The following is a 20487-nucleotide window of genomic DNA, read 5'->3' as shown; positions in this document are numbered from 1 at the left end:
TCATGCATATGGCCACATTAGATATGGCCCTCATTGGAATCTATAGACCCATACTGCACTGTTATACTGTGGCATAGGTTTCATCATCTGGTGTATCTCAGAGGTCCATCATAACTTACAGAGTTGCGATGCCTTAAAGGGGTTATCCAGGAATAGAAAAACACAGCAAATTTCCTTCAAAAACAGCTCCACATCCGTCTTCGGGTTGTGTTTGGTTTTACAACTTGGCTCCATTCACTTCAATGGGATGAGCTGCAGAACCACTCCCAACCTGGAGACAGACAGGGAGTGGTTTTTGAGAGAAAGTAGCTCTGTTTTTCTATTCCTGGATAACCCCTTTAATACAGACCAATGTGAAAGCTTAGTACATGTCCTACATGGCTTAGTACATGGTTAGGATTGGCCTACCTGAGCTGGTGTTGGATGGGCGGGCGGTGGTGTGGGCTGTTGCTCCACCTGCAGGAGTACAAAGGTATTGTTTAGGTAACACAATAGAAATAGTCATGGCTGCCATTGTTAAAGTGTTCAAGATAGATATGAGTGATATTCTGTGATCTATTCTTTTTACATAATCTGAAAGGTTGGGGTAGACAGGTAGAATATATCTAACACCTAAACCAGTGTTTCCCAATCAGGATGCCTCTAGCTGTGGCAAAACTGCAACTCCTGGCATGCCCGGACAGCCTTCGGCTGTCCGGGCAAGCCGGGAGTTGCAGTTTTGCAACTGTTGGAGGCATTCAAGTTGGGAAACACTGACCGTCAAGTACACGGTTGAAGAAGTAGAGGACCACCTAGTAGAATCGATTTTCATTGGGACAGGCTCTCACTAAGACCAATCTAAGGCTGGCTAAAAACTCCTAGTGTCAGGCGGCAGCATCTTAAGCCTTACTCTGCTCTTGTAGAGAAACGTGGACATGCCCTCAGACAACCCCATTAATACAACAGAGGATATTGGGAGAGAAAAGAAAAGACAGGGGGTGCTCCCTGGTATCGTATATCAAAAAGGTGTGCACCCTCCACCACACCGAAGTGATATCCTGACCTGTAAAAAAAGTTACACTTAACTGCAGCGGTAAGGAAAGTGTAGAAGATTTTGGCTGCCGCACTCTGACCGGTATCAGATTCCAGGAAGGAAACCGATTTGGACAAGCAAACATACAAGCAAAAATACGGTCTTGGGGGCGCTGCTCAAAACTTGAATGCAAATGAAGGACTCATACCAACACAGGACAACGTAGAATTTATTGATTACAGTAAGGCTGACGCGTTTCGGCACCAACTAGTGCTTTCCTCAGGTCCACCAAGTTTTCCCAGAGAGTTCTCAGGCTGTGTTGGGGTCCTCAGACCACGGAAGCACAGCTAACTCACAGGATCTCCAGACCAGTACCCTAACACAGCCTGAGAACTCTCTGGGGAAATCTTGGTGGACCTGAGGAAGGCACTAGTCGGTGCCGAAACGCATCGTCCTTACTGTAATCAATAAATTGTACGTTGTCCTGTGCTGGCATGAGTCCTTCATTTGCGTTCAAGTTTTGAGCAGCGCCTCCAAGACCGTTGCTTTTATGTTCGCTCATTAATATAACAGTAATTGTGCCCACCAGAGGACGAGCACTATGAACGTTGGGTGGTCCAGTCTGCAGGTTCCTACCAAAGCTGTATTATTCTCTGCGGACGATTTACATTTTTAATTTAGACAAATTAAAATGACTGACACCGACAACCGTGAGACAAGTGCTGACTGGAAAGCGTGTACTCTGAGAAACCTAGCAAAGCAAGCTCATTGCTGTTGTGCCAGGAGGCACATGGCGTGACTGAACTTGGCATTGGATGTCTGCCTATTGACTGTACAGACCACTCGCTGCATGTACAGTAGCACCTATTTACACTACTTACACTTATTCACTATCTATCTACCCACTTACTGGTGATGACTCGAGGTGAACCAGTGCTTTTCACTCCAGTTGCGGTACCTACAACATAAGCAAATACAATTGCTTGACTTACTCATAATCTATGCTATGGAAGAAGTAAAGCAGAGTTTCGAGATGACTTACCATGACCTAAGGTTGTAGAAGACACAGCGTGGCCACCAGTGTTGGTGGGGGCTTTGGCGGTGCTGGCTAAAACAATACAGAAATATTAATTTATTGTCAGCAGTAACCTCATAGAGAAGTCAATATGGGCCAACCATTATGGTGCCAGGTTTAGCAGATAGGACAGAAGGGTCTGATGTTCGTTTCCCACCATGTGCAGTTTCTCTATAGAGGGGTTATCCTAAACAGGTTCTTGCCACTCAGCAGAAGAGGTAATAAAACCAAGAAGGCTTCGGCTATCTCTCCCTGAGAGTCCCATACAAACAACATGGGTTGCCCTTGTAGGGCATTCCCTCGTAACACATAACAAATGCTCAATGAAGATCCCAGTAAAAGGCAGTGGCTCCTTAAAGGGGTAAAACAAAAAATGTTTTTAAATCAACTTGTGCCAGAAAGTTGTACAGATTTGTAAATGACTTCTATTTAGAAATGTTAATCCTTCCAGTATTTATCAGCTGCTGTATGCTCCAGTGGAAGTTGTGTAGTTCTTTGCAGTCTTACCACATTGCTCTCTGCTGCCACCTCTGTCCGTGTCAGGAACTGTACAGAACAGGAGCAAATCCTCATAGCAAACCTCTCCTTCTCCGAACAGTTCCTGGCACGGACAGAGGTAGCAGCAGAGAGCAGACTGGTCAGACTGGAAAGGACTACACAACTTCCTCTGGAGCATACAGCAGCTGAGAAGTACTGGAAGGATTAAGATTTTTAAATAGAAGTAATTGGCACCAGTTGACTTGCAAACATTTTTTCTCACCTATAAAGGGGTAGTGCAGTGCCGAAAAACGTATCCCCTATCCTAAGGATAGGGGATAAGTTTCAGATTGCGGGGGGTCCGACTGCTGGGACCCCCCGCAATCTCCTGTATGGGGCCCCGGCTCGCTTGCCAGATAGCAGGTGTTGACCACCCCACGAAGCTGCGGCCGACACCCCCCTCAATACTGCGCTTAAGCAGAGCAGGAGATTGCCAAAGGCAGCGCTCCGGCACTGCCATAGAGTTATATTGAGGGGGCGTGTCAGCCGCCGCTTCGTGGGGTGGTCAACACCTGTTATCTGGCCAGCGAGCCGGGCCCCATACAGGAGATCGCGGGGGGCCCCAGCAGTCGGACCCCCCTGCGATCTGAAACTTATCCCCTATTCTTAGGATGGGGATAAGTTTTTCAGCACTGGATATCTCCTTTAACCAGTGTCTTGGGAATCATCCTGAGGTCTGACCATACACACGGACAATTTACATTATTACAGGTATATCCTATTCAGTAAAAATGGCAACACTAATGGTATCATATTAAAAGCCAGATTTGGATCAGTAAATTTTTTTCAAATTCATAACTTTTTTTTTCTACATTACATTTTTATCTTCTCTATTTTTTTTTAGGTTTATGTGGCCTCGGAACATTAATTAAAGTTTAAAGACTATCACTTTGAAGAACTTTTTGTTTCTCACTTTCTATGAATTCATACAAGATTTAACTAGTGCTCCCGGGAAAGCCAAGTGCAACTGATCACAAATGAATGGGCATAGATCATCCGGGAGATCAGTGGACATGTCAGCACTCAGAAAACTCATGACCTATCCCTATGAGTCGTCAGAAGTTTGTATAAATGATAAGTATCCTTTACTTCACTGGTCCCCAACCCAGTCCTCAAGACCCACCAACATTCTTGGTTTTTCGGTTACTCTATTGGAATAGAACAGGGAACAGTCCTGGACTGATGGTGAGGACCAGGTTAGGGAACTCTGCTTCAACTGTTTATAGAAATGCCCAGCGGAGTTGCCTTCTAAGGTTATTATGAAGCTTGTAGGACCTTACCCAGAGTGGAGAACAAGGCACAAAGATGTACCAAAGCTACTCACCATGTGAAACTGCACTTGTGAGAGGAACTTTAGAAGGAGCTGGGGACGCAGTCGGTGCAGAGTCTGAAAAATTATTACAACATTAATGATAATAAGAAAAGTAGTAATAATAATTTTTATTATTATACAATTTGTGTTCCAAAAATTATACATAGTCCCCTCTACCACCTTCCTTTCCAAAATAAGATATTGCTGGGATAGATTGTATAACCCAAAATGTCACTCTTTTCTACTGGGGAGTGGTGCTGTCTGAGGCTTGTAGATGGTGCACCATTCTATGTATACATGCATCTCTATATTCAGTTGTGGTCTGGCTAGCACTGGCAAGTGCCCCAGATTTTGTCTCCCTCCTCAAGCACTAGCAACTACAATGTTCATCTGCATAGTATCTGCTTTCTGTCTTCTGCCAGAGAGCCAGAACCCACCAACACTCTTGATCCAGAGGCATGGATAACATGGATGACTACTATAGCCCCCTTGGAGGTTCCTGAGTTCCACCAGCCACTAGAATGGAGAAGCTCATTACAGTCCAACTGATTTCTGTAGAGGCTCCATCACCCTAACTTGGATATGGCAGCACAATGCTCAACAGAGCTCCATGACACCCTTCATTTTGGTAAATCCCATCTCATGGTCAGGACCAAATCCGATGACTTGTCAAAATATTGCTTGTGATGAAAGCTCCTTTAGTAAGTTTCAGCTTTGATGATGGCAAAAACTTGAGAAAGGAAACCAACAAACAAAACCTTGACCACATCAAGCCAAACCATCCACCCGAAGCACAAAAGACCATGGCTAAATCTAAGCATGTTATCCATGACAATGCACCAATGGTCTCCCGACCATGAATGTACTCACAAATCAGCTGAAGATGGAAAGAAGCCACCAGTAAAAGTGATAATGTTGTTTTGAGGGCAGCCATTGTTATCTTCGGAGTGTCTTCTAGGAAAGATGACTTGGTCTGGTACTTCTGGAGTGAGTATTTTTCTCCATCATGAGCCTGCACTTATATATAAGTGGATGCATTATGTAGACCCACCCCTAGCACCTTCCTTTGGGTCTCCTCCTAGGGTCAAGGAGCACTTACTGGAGGTGACAGGAAACACCACACCTTAAAATTACAGTCCTTTTTTTCTGTTTTTTATGGTTAAGATGTTAATCACTAATAAGACAGAAGGCCTGGGAGTCAGTGTTGACTGAGCATGCTCCTCCCTTGGTATAGACCGAATACAGACGAGTCTCCATCTCTCCTAATATCTCGCTAACCTTTCTTTTTTTATAGAGAATATGATCATAACCAGAGACGAGCCCTGCAAAGCTGCACAACTGGAAAAGCGAGACAATCTGCAGAAAGGAGAATGTGATCTATGAGATAATATGGAGGGAATTAAGAGGGATTTCCATAAAACCTAGGAAAATTAAGCCATTTTACACCTTTTATAGCTGCGCACGGCTCCTTCACTGTAAAGAGAAGTCAGGCTGTAGCCAATTATTTCTTCACTAATACCTACATAATGCAGAAGCGGAAGGGCCCTTTACTTAACCAGTTCCTTTTCTTAAGGATTTACAGTTTGAGGACCCAGTATATAGAGATAATGACATATTATAGCATAGTAAACCTTAGAATGGGCCTCATCTCCAAAATGAGAATTTTTGGGATTACTATAGACCTTCCGGGCTGTCTTTCTGATTCCCACTAGGTGTGTTCCCGTAGAGACTATTGGTCTGGTCATTATAGGGTGAGTCTGGGTTGGAAGGACTTATAAACTAAAACACTATAATTCTTTAGTTTCTAGGCACTGTCATTGGGAAAATTGCCTCCCTTTAGAATGATTACACTGAACAGGTAGAACATTAGACGGTTGTGCACCGTCAGTGTGTGTGGTAAGACAAATTACTCACTTAACTCCATACAGGTCATCACGGAGTCCATATAGCACAATAAGGTCATCAGCTTGTGTATACAGTGCAGTGAGGCCTACCCAAGACTCTTCTGCTGCTCCCATGTTACAATTCCCAGCATGCCCTGATAGCCTATGACTGTTAACACATGCTGGGAGCTGCTGCGTAGGGGGTCGGAGAACAAATTGACTGTAGTTACAGATAACTCTTTACTTGAAAAAAAACAGCAAACAACAGGAACAGTGGAATGAAAATGGCTGTCATACGGTTATCTTCAAATTGGATACAGAAACAGCAACATATTATAGCCCAGCTTATTGGAACAGTTCAGCTGTATGGCAAAAGTTTCTCCCTCTCTGCAAAGCAGCTCTATTGGCAGGCCATCTCCTTTTCTGCCTATCAGCTCTTGTAGCATAATTCATCTCTCTCTGCAATGCATCTCTGCAAATCTCCTGCCTTCTTCCTGCTTTAGAGATTAGAGCTTGGCATTGACTTTACAGGACCTGCCCACTTAGCCAATCACTGGCCGCAGTGGTCTTCAATATTGGCCGATGTTTGGCTGAGTGGGCAGGTCCTGCATTGAGCACTGAGTCTTGGAAGCAGAAAGAAGACAGAAGATTGTGGGACCAGAAGGAGCTGAATGGGAGCTGGGGTCAGACACCTCACTGTCCCTCCTTTCCCCCTCCTGTCAGATATCTCACATTTCCTAATTTCTCCCCTCCTGTCAGAGGCCTCGATGTCTCACTGTTCCTCCTGTCCTGGTACCCCTCCCGTCATATGCCTCACTATCCCTTCTGCCCCCCCCCCGTCATATGCCTCACTATCCCTTCTCCCCCCCGTCATGTGCCTTATTGTCCTTACTACCTCCTCCTGTCATATGCCTCACTGTCCCTACTGCCCCCCGTCAGGTGTCTTATTGTCCTTACTTCCTCCTCCTGTCATATGCCTCATTGTCCCTACTGCCCCCCGTCAGGTGCCTTATTGTCCTTACTACCTCCTCCTGTCAGATGCCTCACTGTCCCTACTGCCCCCCCTGTCATATGCCTCACTGTCCCTACTGCCCCCCCTGTCATATGCCTCACTGTCCCTACTGCCCCCCGTCAGGTGCCTTATTGTCCTTACTACATCCACCTGTCAGATGCCTCACTGTCCCTACTGCCCCCCCTGTCATATGCCTCACTGTCCCTACTGCCCCCCGTCAGGTGCCTTATTGTCCTTACTACCTCCTCCTGTCAGATGCCTCACTGTCCCTCTTGCCCACATTATGTCATATGCCTCAAGAGAATGACTCTGATCACAGAAGACGTCATTTGTGAGTCCTCGCCTCTCCCAATAAGGACTATATTATACGTAGCATCCTTGCATTGCAGGTGTAATTTGTGCCTTTTTGAAAACATGTATTTTCGAACATCAATAATTATTATCATTGAATCCTTGGGTGTATGTCAGGGGTCTGGCTGGGCCACACAAGGTCGTTTACAGGGTTGTCCCTAAGCTGCTCCTGTGTTGTCCTTGCTGTGTGCTTAGGGTCATTGAGATTGATCACAACTTGTGCGGAGGAAAAGTCGTCCAGTTGCCCATAGCAACCAATCAGATCGCTTCTTTAATTTTTGAAAAGGCCTCTGAAAAATGTAAGAAGCGATCTGATTGGTTGCTATGGGCAACTGGTCAACTTTTCCTCTGGACAGGTCTTGATGAATCTCCCCCATTGTTATGTAGGTGAATCTTTTGCCCATTCTGAGGTCCAGAGCACTCTGGATTAAGTTTCATGGAGAATATCTGTGTATTCTGCTTCACTAAAGGGAACCAATCAGCAGATTTTAGCATATATAATGCCTAACAACGCATTACATATGTTAAAATCGGAATCCTCACCATCCTCAAGGGACGTTTTTGCCCCCAGGGATGGTGAACATATTAAGTTATAAAGTCCCCCCTGACCGCTCCGCAAGTAGTCCCCTGGGCGGGGACTTATACTTACCAGCACCCATCGTTCCCCATTGCTCTGGGCGTGGCTTCGCCCCATCGGCTTTATTGACGGCTTGTGTCATTGCTCTGCTCCTTAAGCAGATGGAGCAGAGCGGTGACGTGAACCGTCAATCATGAAGGACCATGGCCGGAGCGATGGATGCTGGTAAGTATAAGTCCCCGTCCAGGGGACTACTTGCGGAGCGGTAGGGGGGGACTTTATAACTTAATATGTTCTCCATCCCTGGGGGCAAAAACGTCCCTGGAGGATGGTGAGGATTCCGATTTTAACATATATAATGCGTTGTTAGGCATTATATATGCTAAAATCTACTGATTGGTTTCCTTTAAGCTTTCCCTTAACTCTGACCAGTCTCCCTGTACCCCCACACATGATGCTGCCCCCACCATACTTGACTGTAGGGATGGTATTGGGCAGGTGATGGGCAGTGCCTGGTTTCCTCCAGACATGATGTTGCCCCCACCATGATCACTGTAGGGATGGTATTGGGTAGGTGATGGGCAGTGCCTGGTTTCCTCCAGACATGATGCTGCCCCCACCACGATCACTGTAGGGATGGTATTGGGCAGGTGATTGGCAGTTCTTGGCTTCCTCCAGACATGATGCTGCCCCCACCATGATCACTCTAGGGATGGTATTGGGCAGGTGATGGGCAGTGCCTGGTTTCCTACAGACATGATGCTGCCCCCACCATGATCACTGCAGGGATGGTATTGGGCAGGCGATGGGCAGTGCCTGGTTTCCTCCAGACATGATGCTGCCCCTATCATGCTTCACTGTAGGGATGGTATTGGAGTATTTTTGCAAACTGAAGACAAAGGTTTACTTTTGGCTCTTCTGCTATAAAGCCCAGATTGGGGGAGGCTGCAGTGATGGTTTTGGACCTTCTGTAAGTTTTTCCCATCTGAACACAATATCTTTGGAGCTCAGCCAGAGTGCCATTGGGTTCTTTGTCATCTTTATAACTAAGGTCTTTCTATCTCGATTACTCAGTTTGGTGTGTGGTGTCCCGGTACCGCATCTTATACGGTACCTATGTATGCGTGGGTCCCCATAGCCAGAGTCCCTAGGACGTAGGGATCCCTGTGATGTAGTTTACCCCTTGTCGCCTCTATTCCAGCTCATAGACCAGTAATTTATGTAAAGGTAATGTAAATATAATAATATATATGTAAATAAATGGTTAAATACCGGTTCCATAGCGTTGCAGGACCTGCGGGTCACATGACTAGGTAAACTCTATGGTATTCTGCTTAAGGACCTTTGGAGGCCCTGTGACGTAAGCAATCCCATTACTCTCTGTAATGTTGAGTGACAGACGTTCGGACCAATCGGATTCACCACGCCCCCTGCCCATATAAGGGAGCGGAGGCCATCTTCTCTCTCTCTTGCTCCTGTACTCCAGACGTGGAAAGACCTGTACAGCAACTAACGCAGTGAAATAGGCCCGGGCCTTGCGGCAATGGCTGAGTAATTCAGAATATAGAGTGTATCAATTCCCAGACACTCTGCAGCATCACCGGACCTAATATAACCCCTAAATCCGGACGGATCTGCAAATATCTACCCTAAATTCAGAGACTGTCTAAATAGCTCAAGGTCCGCAACAACTGTCAGTCACTAAGCAATATAAGGACTGTTTGTACGAGACTGTTACTGTGCCTTGGATGTATCCCAAGCACTTAAGTAAAGTTGTTCAAGTTCAATCTCTTTGTGGACCTTCAGTCATTTCATGCACCTATCGTTACTGGGAAGGGCGGAGATAGGCCGGAGCATTGCCTCATTATACCAGCCCTCAGCCTGGTGTCACAAACAATAGGGTTAACATTAACCCCTCATATACCGATACCATACCACCACTTCCATACACCCCCCAAGGGCTACCACAAAGCCTTTTTGGCCTTACACGAACAGGATTGGGGTGTGTGCCTACTATTGCCACTTGTGAAAGTGTACTCCCCCCCCAGAAAGCAAACTTTATTCATGTGTTGCTGTGTACAAGAACGGTGCTTGTGGTGCACCATACAAGGGGGCCAAGAGAAAAGTAAGGAGGGAGGCGAAGATTTGTCTACAGTTGAAATGTGTAAACTGCGCAATGAGTTCATGCTGCGATCCTCTGGTCCGGTCGTCACAGGCGGAGCCGAACTGCTGCCGGAAAAGCGTGCGAAGAAAGCCCGCGCTGCTCCACGCCCTGCCCCTGGGCGTGGACGCCAAGTAGTTGTATCCCAGCCGAAAGGGAACTCAGAGATGCAGGAGTCGTCTCTGGAGGCACCGGAAGTTGGGGCTGCACCGATAGCGTCCTTCCTGCCCAGCGCCATTTTGGAGAAGCCTACTATAAAAGACGCCACGCAGAGCAACCTCTTCAGTTTGCAGAGAGAGCCGGAGAGTACAGACATGGCTGAGAGCAGCATTCCACGTGGTCAAGTTGGCAAAATGGCACCGGAAACACAGAAAGTTGTGGCAGTCGCACCCCAACTTTTTCAAGAGCTTGCTGACCGTCTGCAGCGGTTGTCATTAGACAAAGAGGGGGCCTGCAATCTTCCCCCACTGCCTGATGATGACGATGATTGGCCAGAGACACCTCCAGCGAACAGTGCAGGGGCACCTGGAGGTGCGTCACCGGTGAGATTGTCCCCTCACCACAGAACCTGGGGCTCGTGGGCCAAGATCCCTTCGGAGGAGTCTGCTGTGAGTACCCCGCCAGAGGTGGCCTATTCTTCCTCCTCCAGCCCCCCTGAGGTCATTCCTCGATCAAGTTTGCCAAGTGCACGACCGTGATCACCAAAATTGCCGCAATGGGTGTTCGGAGATGATCCGGAGCTGATCGAGTACATGCACAGAGTACTTCAACCGTTACCTGGGAAGACACTCCCACCAATCCCAACTGCAGAAAGGGAAAGGGCCCGTCAAGAAGCCGAGCTGGCCGAATTGATGGAAAAGCTGAAGGCCCGATACAGAGAACTCTACGCTCCAAAGCACGTACATTTGCCTTATGAAGAAAGAGTGCGGTATCAAGAAAATACCAAAGAATTGGAGGCATTGTACATCCGTAAATGGGATCACCCCCGAGAAGTGGAGGAGCCATTAGAAAGGAGAAGAGCAACTGTGGCCAAGTTCGACAAGGTCAGAGATTATGGGACACTCCTTGACTGCCACACTGGGGAGACCATCCTCGTAGACTGGCGAGCAGTGCAAAGGCCATATCTCCATAAAAAGTTCTATACCTTGGAGGTGGGTGAAATTGTGGAGTACACCCCCGTCCAGAGCCTTCGTGGAGAATGGGCTTCAGCGGTCACCAGACCAACAGCCCCAGCACAGCTTCCTTTCAAATATTTCCCGTCAACAGATTGGGAGTCCGATCCCTTCAACTTGAGGCTGAAAAGGTCTGCTCCTAAAGCCTCCACCAGGGTACCCAAGGAGGAGGAGCCTAAAGAGTCAAGTTCATCATCTTCTATGTACAACAAAGAGTCAAGTTCATCATCTTCTATGTACAACGAAGAGTCAAGTTCATCATCTTCTATGTACAGTAAAGAGTCAAGTTCTTCATCTTCTTCATACTGTCGAGAGTCAAGTTCTGCACAGGGTGAAGAAAACAGGCCAAAGTTGCGGCCACCCAAGTCGGTACCTAGACCCTCTCGGAGCAGTGAGAGTTTGTCTAACCCTGGGGTACCCACAGATGTACCAAGGCCCTCTCGGAGCAGTGAGAGTTTGCCAGTTCCTAAGGTACCAACAAAAGGGTCATGGGATGCTCCTAATTTGGAGATGGTGCTCAAGCCCTATTGCCCCACTGTGGTCCCGGCTAGTAAGCCTATAACCCCTTCTCAAGCTGCCTTCCACCACTCCATCCTCACCAATGTGGTGTGGCAAAGCTATGTCAATTCTAATCCTGCCCCTGATGTTAGCAGATAGAGGGGAACCAAGAAAGGCACTACAAGAGTAAAGAAGAACATCTTCTAAAGTGACTCTAAAGTAATGTCATATTGTTTTTCTGTCTAACCATTTTTGTCTTACAGTAACCAAGTTCAAGAATTGTGCCTAGCAGGACTGTGCTAAGTTTGTTTCAGTTTAAAGTTCAGCAACGTAACCACTAAGCTTGTGCCTGACTATTAAGTCAAGAGACTCCTAGCCTGTAGGAGATTCATCAAGGACTGTACCCGGCTGAGTTGTGGTTAAGGCTGTGTTTACCTTTCCCTTCCTATGAACTCCTAGTGTAGGTGGACTGCTGATCCTGACACGCCTGCTTCATGTATATACCACCAGCTTCATAAGAACACTTTTGATAAATTTTGCACTTATTGGGTGAATGCACCTGAAACATGTTGGAGTGTTGATAAATGTATGGTAAATATGTATATGGTTCTGTACACAGAAAGCTATCCTTGTATCTGTGTACATAAATAGTAACAAAGGTTTGTACGTAAGAAAATAGTCTAGTGTCTATGTACATAAAAAGTAAGTTAGAGTTGTACACAGAAAACATTGACGTACTGCACGTGTACTCTCAACACTAAAAACCTAACTAATTCTTGTACATACAAATGTATAAAATGCTAAAGGTGTTTAGTAAGTAACTCAATAGGGGACACCTCGGCTCCTCCGAGGGTAGTATTATTGCTGTCACCCATCGCTAACACCTGTCTCAACTAAAAATAGTAGGGAGAATTCCCCTTAAAATAGTACTTGCACTTTTCAGTACCCTAGATTACTGTCTTAAATGTACTACCTCAAATTTCTCTAGTACATAAATCAAAATAAATATCTCACTTAAAGAAAACACTTAAGGAATTGTAGCATATTGATACCCAATTCCTGACACTGTTAGGTACACTTCTTCTTTTCTTTATTCATTGCGTGTGTGAGATGCTCTGCCTGGCCAGTAGGTGCTCTTGCAAATACAAAAAAATAAACACGTAATCCTAAGAATAACCTAATAGGTTGTTTTGAAAGTGCTCTAGGGAGAAGTAGCGTGTAGTCGATAGACCCTAGCAGCCACCCTCACTGTGACCTAGCTTCGGGCTAGCCAGTATACCTTTCATGTACTAACTAACAGGAAACTTATTGTTGGCAAATAAAATGTGTGAGATAATATAAATGCCTAGTCAGCTTGAAGCTAACTGTATAGAAAGCTGTACTAATGTCTAGTTAGCCTTATGTATAGAAGTATGTGCCAATGTTCAGTTTAGCCTCATAAAAATGTATAGAGAGCTAATAAAATGTCTTAGGAGCTAGCAACTACATGTTAGATAGCTGCTTAATTGTCTAGTAAGCTTCAAAATGTATAACAAGTTTAATAAAGTTGTATAGGAAGCTAGAAACTAAAGTATAGATAGCTTCTTTAAATGTCTAGATAGCTTTAAATGTGTAGATAGCTTTAAATGTCTAGATAGCATTATATGTCTAGATAGATTTCTAATAGCCTAATCCAGATACTAGGAAAGGTATCAAAAGAATGTAAATGTGTTTAAACTACTTAGGATGTATAGCAAAAGTACAGATCATCCTGTTCTACAGCATCCTGTTCTAGTCCTAGTACCTCTGTCTCAGGGGACAGACGTCGAGGCCGACTTATCTTAAGTAAGGGGGTTTGTGGTGTCCCGGTACCGCATCTTATATGGTACCTATGTATACGTGGGTCCCCATAGCCAGAGTCCCTAGGACACCTCGCTCCTAAACCCCTGCCATTGGTCATTAGGACTAGCGACCAATGGCAGGAGGGGGCGGGAGGTTAAAGGTGAAATCCCCGCTCTGCCCGCCCCTGGATGTCGGGGCAGAGCGGGGGTAAGATGGCGGAGGGTCCCGGGACCAGCGATCATGTCCCGGGACCAGGGATCATGTCCTGGGGCCAGCGATCGCAGCGGGACCCGCGGCGGTACCGGACAGACAGCGCGGGACCGGCGGAGGCAGCGGCGGACGGAGCTGTGAAGATCAGCGGTAAGTGATCTTCACTGCTGCGTTCCAGGAGTTGCCAAATTACAACTCCCAGCAAGCCAAAGGCTGTCTGGGCATGCTGGGAGTTGTTAGTTTGCAACATCTGGAGGCCCAAAGTTTGGAGACCACTGTGCAGTGGTCTCCAAACTGTGCTCTTACAGTTGTTGCAAAACTAAAACTCCCAGCTTGCCCAGACAGTCCAGGCATGCTGGGAGTTGTAGTTCTGTAACATGTGGCCCTTCAGATTTTGCAGCACTACAACTCCCAGCATTCCTGGACAGTCTGGGCATGCTTGGAGTTGAAGTTTTGCAACATTTGAAGGGCTACAGCTTGGACACCAGTGCACAGTGGTCACCAAACTGTGACCCTCCAGATGTTGCAAAACTAACTCCCAACATGTCTTTCCGCGGTCTGGGCATGCTGGGAGTTGTAGTTTTGAAACAGCTGGAGGCACCCTTTTTGGGAAACACTGAGTTAAGTAACAAACTCAGTGTTTTGCAACCAGTGTGCCTCCAGCTGTTGCATAACTACAACCCCAGCCAGAGGGCATGCTGGGAGTGTTAGTAGTATGCCTCCAGCTGTTGCATAACTACAAGTCCCAGCATGCCCTCAGTTGTCACTGCATGCTGAGAGTTGTAGTTTTTGCAACGGCTGAAGGATCACTGGTTGCGAAGTTTGTTACCTAACTCAGTGTTTCGCAACCAGTGTGTCTCCAGCTGTTTCAAACTACAACTCCCAGCAAGCACTGATAGACTGTACATGCAGGGAGTTGTAGTTCTGCAACAGCTGGAGGCACACTGGTTGCAAAACACTGAGTTAAGTAAAAAACTGTGTTTTGCAACCAGTGTGCCTTCAGCTGTTGCATAACTTCAACCCCCAGCATGCACGGACAGCCAAAGGGCATGCTGGTTGTGGTAGTTTTGCAACAGCTGGAGGTTTGACCCCCCCCCATGTGAATGTGCAGGGTACATTCACACGGCGGGGGTCTACAACGAACTTCATGATACAAGTTTGTGATGCAGCAAGTTTCCTGCCACAGCTCAAACTCTCAGCGGAAAGCTCGCTGTAGACCCCGGCGTGAGTGTACCCTAAAAACACTACACTATACTACATTACACAAAATAAAAAGTAAAACACTACATATACACATACCCCTACACGATACCCCTACACAGCCCCCCTTCACCCCCCCCCAAATAAGAATAAAACATTTCTCGTATGACACTGTTTCAAAAATGGAGAATCCAGCTGTTGCAAGACAACTCGCAGTATTGCCGGACAGCGATTGACTTTCCAGGCATGCTGGAAGTTTTGCAACAGCTGGAGGCACCCTGTTTGGGAAACCCTGCCATAGGGTATTTTTGGTATCGGAGGCAAGTGTAATTCTTGCATCCGGTTCCGTCCTCATGCAAATCCCTTATTTAGTCCTCAAATGTGCATGGCGCTCTCTCACTTCGGAGCCCTGTCGTATTTCAAGGAAACAGTTTAGTGCCACATATGGGGTATTTTCGTACTCAGGAGAAATTGCCTAACAAATTTTGGGGTCTTTTTCTCCTTTTACCCCTTATGAAAAGGTGAAGTTGGGGTCTATTCCAGCTGTCATTGTAAAAATGTTTTTACATTTTTTACACTAACATGCTGGGGTTGCCCCATACTTTTCATTTTCACAAGAGGTAAAAGGAAAAAAAGACCCCCAAAATTTGTAACGCAATTTCTCCATATGTGGGTGTGAAATGTTCTGCGGGCGCATAACAGGGCTCAGGAGTGAAAGCGCCATGTACATTTGAGGTGATTTCCACAGGGGTGGCTGATCGTTACAGCGGTTCTGACATAAACACAAAAAAAAACCACCCACATGTGACCCCATTTTGAAAACTACACCCCTCACGCAATGTAATAAGGGGTACATTGAGCATTTACGCCCCACAGGTGTCTGACGGATTTTTTGAACAGTGGTCCGCAAAAATGAAAAATCTAATTTTTCATTTGCACAGCCCACTGTTCCAAAGATCTGTAAAAGGCCAGAATTAGTGTAAATGCTCACTGCACCCCTTATTACATTTCTTGAAGGGTGTAGTTTCCGAAATAGGGTCACATGTGGAGGGGGGGGGGGGGGGGAGTTCACTGTTCTGGCACCACGGGGGGCTTTGTAAAGCACATGACCCCCGACCTTCATTCCAAACAAATTCTCTCTCCAAAATCCCAATGGCGCTCCTTCTCTTCTGAGCATTGTAGTTTGCCCACAGAGCACTTTATATCCACATATGGGGTATTTCCATACACAGAAGAAACAGGGTTACAAATTTTGGGGGGCATTGTCTCCTATTCCCTCTTGTAAAAGTGGTAAGTTTGGGAAAAAAAACAGCATTTCAGAGAAAAAACATTTTTTCATTTACACATACGACTTTAACGAAAAGTCGTCAAACACCTGTGTGGTGTTAAGGCTCACTGGACCCCTTGTTACGTTCCTTGAGGGGTGTAGTTTCCAAAATAGTATGCCATGTGAGTTTTTTTTTGCTGTTCTGGCATCATAGGGGCTTCCTAAATGTGACATGCCCCCCAAAAACCATTTCAGAAAAATTCACTCTCCAAAATCCCATAGTTGCTCCTTCCCTTCTGAGCCCTCTACTGCGCTCGCCGAACACTTGACAAACACATAAGAGGTATTTCCTTACTCGAGAGAAATTGGGTTACACATTTTTGGGGGATTTCTCTACTTTTACCCCTTATAAAGATTAAAAAACTGGGTCTACAAGAACATACGAGTGTAAAAAATGCAGATTTTGAATTTTCTCCTTCACTTTGCTGCTATTCCTGTGAAATACCTAAAGGGTTAACACACTTACTGAATGTCATTTTGAATACGTTGAGGGGTGCAGTTTTTATAATGGGGTAATTTATGGGGTATTTCTAATATGAAGGCCCTTCAAATCCACGTCAAAACTGAACTGGTCCCTGAAAAATTCAGGTTTAGAAAATGTTGTGAAAAATTTGAAAATTGCTGCTGAACTTTGAAGCCCTCTGATGTCTTCCAAAAGTAAAAACATGTCAATTTTATGATGCAAGCATAAAGTAGACATATTGTATATGTGAATCAAAATATAATTTATTTGGAATGCCTATTTTCCTTACAAGCAGAGAGCTTCAAAGTTCGAAAATTGCAAAATTGCAAAATTTGCATGAAATTTTGGAATTTTTCTCCAAGAAAGGATGCAAGTATCGACCAAATTTTACCGCTATGTTTAAGTAGAATATGTCACGAAAAAACAGCCTCGGAATCAAATTCATGAGTAAAAGCATCCCAGAGTTATTAATACTTAAAGTGACAGTGGTCAGATGTGCAAAAAAGGGCCGGGTCCTTAAGGCGAAAATGGGCTTGGTCCTTAAGGGGTTAAACAAATACATTTTCCTGCATGTAGTTTTGTAGATTTTTTCCAGAAGTACGACAAAATCAAACCTATATAAGTAGGGTATCATTTTAATCGTATGGACCTACAGAATAAATCCTTTGTTGCAGAATCATTTGTCGCACAATGATTTTTTGGGGGATTTCGCCATAGATTTTTGGGTAAAATGACTGATGTCATTACAAAGTAGAATTGGTGGTGCAAAAAATAAGCCTCATATGGATTTTTAGGTGGAAAATTGAAAGGGTTATGATTTTTAAAAGGTAAGGAAGAAAAAACGAAAATGCAAAAACTGAAAAATGCTGAGTCCTTAAGGGGTTAAAAAAGTATGTAAACAACAATAAACATAAATGTTCAAATTATAAAAATATAATGTTAATTAAACCGCAAGGTCACTGGTGTATACATAAAAATACCAAAGTCAAAGTGTAATTTCCTGTTGTATTATAATGAATTATGTTACTGTCTCTTTATGGAAACATTGCAGAGTGACTCTGACGCCCCAATGGCAGCCCCCCCAACTTTGGCCCTTATATGGAGTAGGGGGGAAGGAGACAGTCAGTCTATGTCTGAGGGCAGAGCTCAGTGTGAGCTGAGTAACAGTGTGAAGAAGTCAGAGGAGGCCTAAGGAGAAGAAACCTAAATTCTGCAGCCACGAAAAACTCCATCGCTCAGGTGAAGTTCAAGCCTGGCAGTAAGCACAAATAATGTTCAGTCAGTATAAAGTCTCCAATTGCAGCAACTACAAATCCCAGCAAGGCAACAGGCTTCCCGGGCTCACTCTGCACTTCCCTCTCCATAACTCTGTACTGTGAATAATTTAACAACATTCCTGCCTCAGTAAAGATAGTTTTCCGTAACCTTGCATCGTGGTCATTATTGTGCAGGTTAACATTGTCCTGGCGTCACGTACTGTGTATTATAACATCCACCCCCTAAACACCACAATTAGAAGATACCTTGTCCACCAGGTGAATGGAAAACACACGATTGTCCGCCGCTTCATTATTTCTGTGACTTATGAAAATAAGCTCTGAACTCATCAATACAGGGAAGTCCTATAGAGAATGAATGGAAAGGTGGGCGATCATATGCACTGCTGCTCCATTGTGATCTTTGGTGTCCTATTGATCGGACCCCATTAATCAGATACTCACAGTATCCCCGACCCGTGTATTCACATGGTGCGGGATCAATAACTGAGTGCTGTATATGCTGCAACACCGACAGATCCCATGAGAGGTAACCAAGAAAACTGTTCCCAATGGAAAGTTTAGGTAAAGGTTGCGGTCTGATGGGTTTCTAATCAGTCTTTGATATAAAGTATATAGCACTCAGGCTTACAACACTACACATATAAAGAAGTGTCAGGGGTTGGGTCAAAGATGGGCATTATGACAGTGTGAGGCATTAAGAGGAGAACCATGGCAGTGCCCACCTACTGTCCCCTAGCTGGAGAAGGCATGCGCTGAGTGGTCTTTATTAAGCTACCGCCAACTAAGCCTCGGTAGCTACATGACCTGGTTATAACCTCTAGCAACATGGCTACCATCTGAGGGAACATGTATTTCAGACAGAAGTTTCTTAATTCCTACAAAGATCTGGAAACTTTCACAACCTGCAAGATGCTTCCAAAATAATAAAATCACAATTTCATAAGGGAATAATAGCATACAAGGAGTAATACTACAAAGAGAAGTAACAATACCCCAAGAACATAGCCAAAGGGGATAGTATGGGAACCCCTATTGGTTACATCCTCATCCATTCCTTTACAAGTAGGTCTACAGAATAGGTTATACTTGTCTGTACTCCTGGTTTGGCCATACAACATTGAACAAATTTAATTCCTCACAATCCTGTGTGGTGGCCCAGTATGAGAGTTGTTACCCCGTACCCTTGCTGTCCTGTCAGGCAGCCTCCTTGCAGTGTCCCCTGCCCCCCCCCTGTATCTGTTCTACTGTAATTGTATATTATTCCCTATGTTATGTATATAAGAATGTTGTATCTTTAAGAAAGGTTAACATGTGATCACCAGTTGTCATGTGAGTTGTCATGTGATTGTTACCCAGGAGGTATCAGTGATCAGGTGATTTAAGGGTGACCAATGGGACCCCACCAGAGTCTCCCCCATAAAAGCCCTGGGAGGAGTCTCTTCTCTCTCTTAGTTTCTGAGTCTTTCCTGAGGTGCAATCGAGCCTAAGAGTCTGGAGTCATAGGAGCCTCAAGTCAAGTCTGCAGCCACAAGCTGCAAGTCTACAAGTAAGATAAAGTCACAGCTTAGTCTGTCTCCAGTCAAGTCAAGTCAGTCACTGCCATCTATTGTCAAGTCAACGTAGCCTGCACTAAATTGTCCAAAACCACTGCAAGTCCCAGCAAGCCCTTAAGGTCTCTGAAGTCACTGGTCACCTCTGTGAGCCTGGCTACACTGTATAGACTGTACCATCTGTCACTCAGTAAAGCTACCGTTGTCCATAACTTGGCATCAGAGTTATTATTGCCCCCTATTCCTTACCCAGGATCCAGCGGTATACCTTTGGATTGTATTGAGAATAAACCACACCCTGGCGTCACAAATACAAGGGTTTAATGCCATCTGCCCTGCATCTCACACCCTCTACCACACTTGCATGTAACATGTAGTAGTTGTAGGCAAAACTGATCCACTATTGTTAGGATTCGACAGGCTGGAGGTGGATCCTCTGTGTCAGAGAGGGATTGGCGTGGACCATACCGGTGGACCGGTTCTAAGTTGCTACTGGTATTCACCAGAGCCCGCCGCAAAGCGGGAAGGTCTTGCTGCGGCGGTAGCAACCAGGTCGTATCCACCGGTAACGGCTCAACCTCTTTGACTGTTGAGACAGGCGCGGTACAAAAGGACAAGGCAAGAGCAAGGTCGGACGTAGCAGAAGGTCAGGGCAGGCAGCAAGGGTCGTAGTCAGGGGCAACAGCAGAAGGTCTAGAACACAGGCTTTGGACATACACTAAATGCTTTCTCTGGCAAAAGGCAACAAGATCCGGCGAGGACAGGAAGGGGAAGTGAGGTTATATGAGCAGGGAGCAGGTGGAAGCTAATTAGACTGATTGGGCCAGGCACCAATCATTGGTGCACTGGCCCTTTAAATCTTAGAGAGCTGGCGCGCGCGTGCCCTAGAGAGCGGAGCCGCGCGTGCCAGAACGTGACAGCCGGGGACCGGGACAGGTAAGTGACTTGGGGTGCGATTCGCGAGCGGGCGCGTCCCGCTATGCGAATCGCATCCCCATCGTGAGTGTCAGTGCAGCGCTCCCGGTCAGCGGGTCTGACCGGGGCGC

At 45.7% G+C, this 20487-nt stretch overlaps 1 protein-coding gene across 4 annotated transcripts in view; it reads right to left on the bottom strand.

The window, feature by feature from the left end:
- The window catches only part of LOC130290873 (uncharacterized), a 53026-nt gene that overhangs the window by 15664 nt on the left and 16875 nt on the right, over positions 1–20487 (bottom strand). For 2 of the 4 annotated variants that reach the window (XM_056539041.1, XM_056539042.1), the window contains exons 1-5: positions 4807–4908; positions 3949–4011; positions 2055–2120; positions 1923–1970; positions 409–456 (exon numbers count right to left, since the gene is read on the bottom strand). In XM_056539041.1, coding sequence (XP_056395016.1) covers positions 409–456; positions 1923–1970; positions 2055–2120; positions 3949–4011; positions 4807–4870 — 289 coding nt within the window. In that variant the 5' untranslated portion in view covers positions 4871–4908. Of the gene's footprint in view, positions 1–408; positions 457–1922; positions 1971–2054; positions 2121–3948; positions 4012–4806; positions 4909–5850; positions 6613–20487 lie in introns of those variants that run through there. The other 2 variants (XM_056539043.1, XM_056539044.1) reach the window with 2 other exon arrangements.

Source organism: Hyla sarda, chromosome 9 (genome assembly GCF_029499605.1).
Source record: "Hyla sarda isolate aHylSar1 chromosome 9, aHylSar1.hap1, whole genome shotgun sequence".
NCBI lineage: Eukaryota > Metazoa > Chordata > Amphibia > Anura > Hylidae > Hyla > Hyla sarda.
The sequence above is the reverse complement of the archived record's forward strand: the minus strand, read 5'-3'. Positions and strand labels throughout refer to the sequence as shown.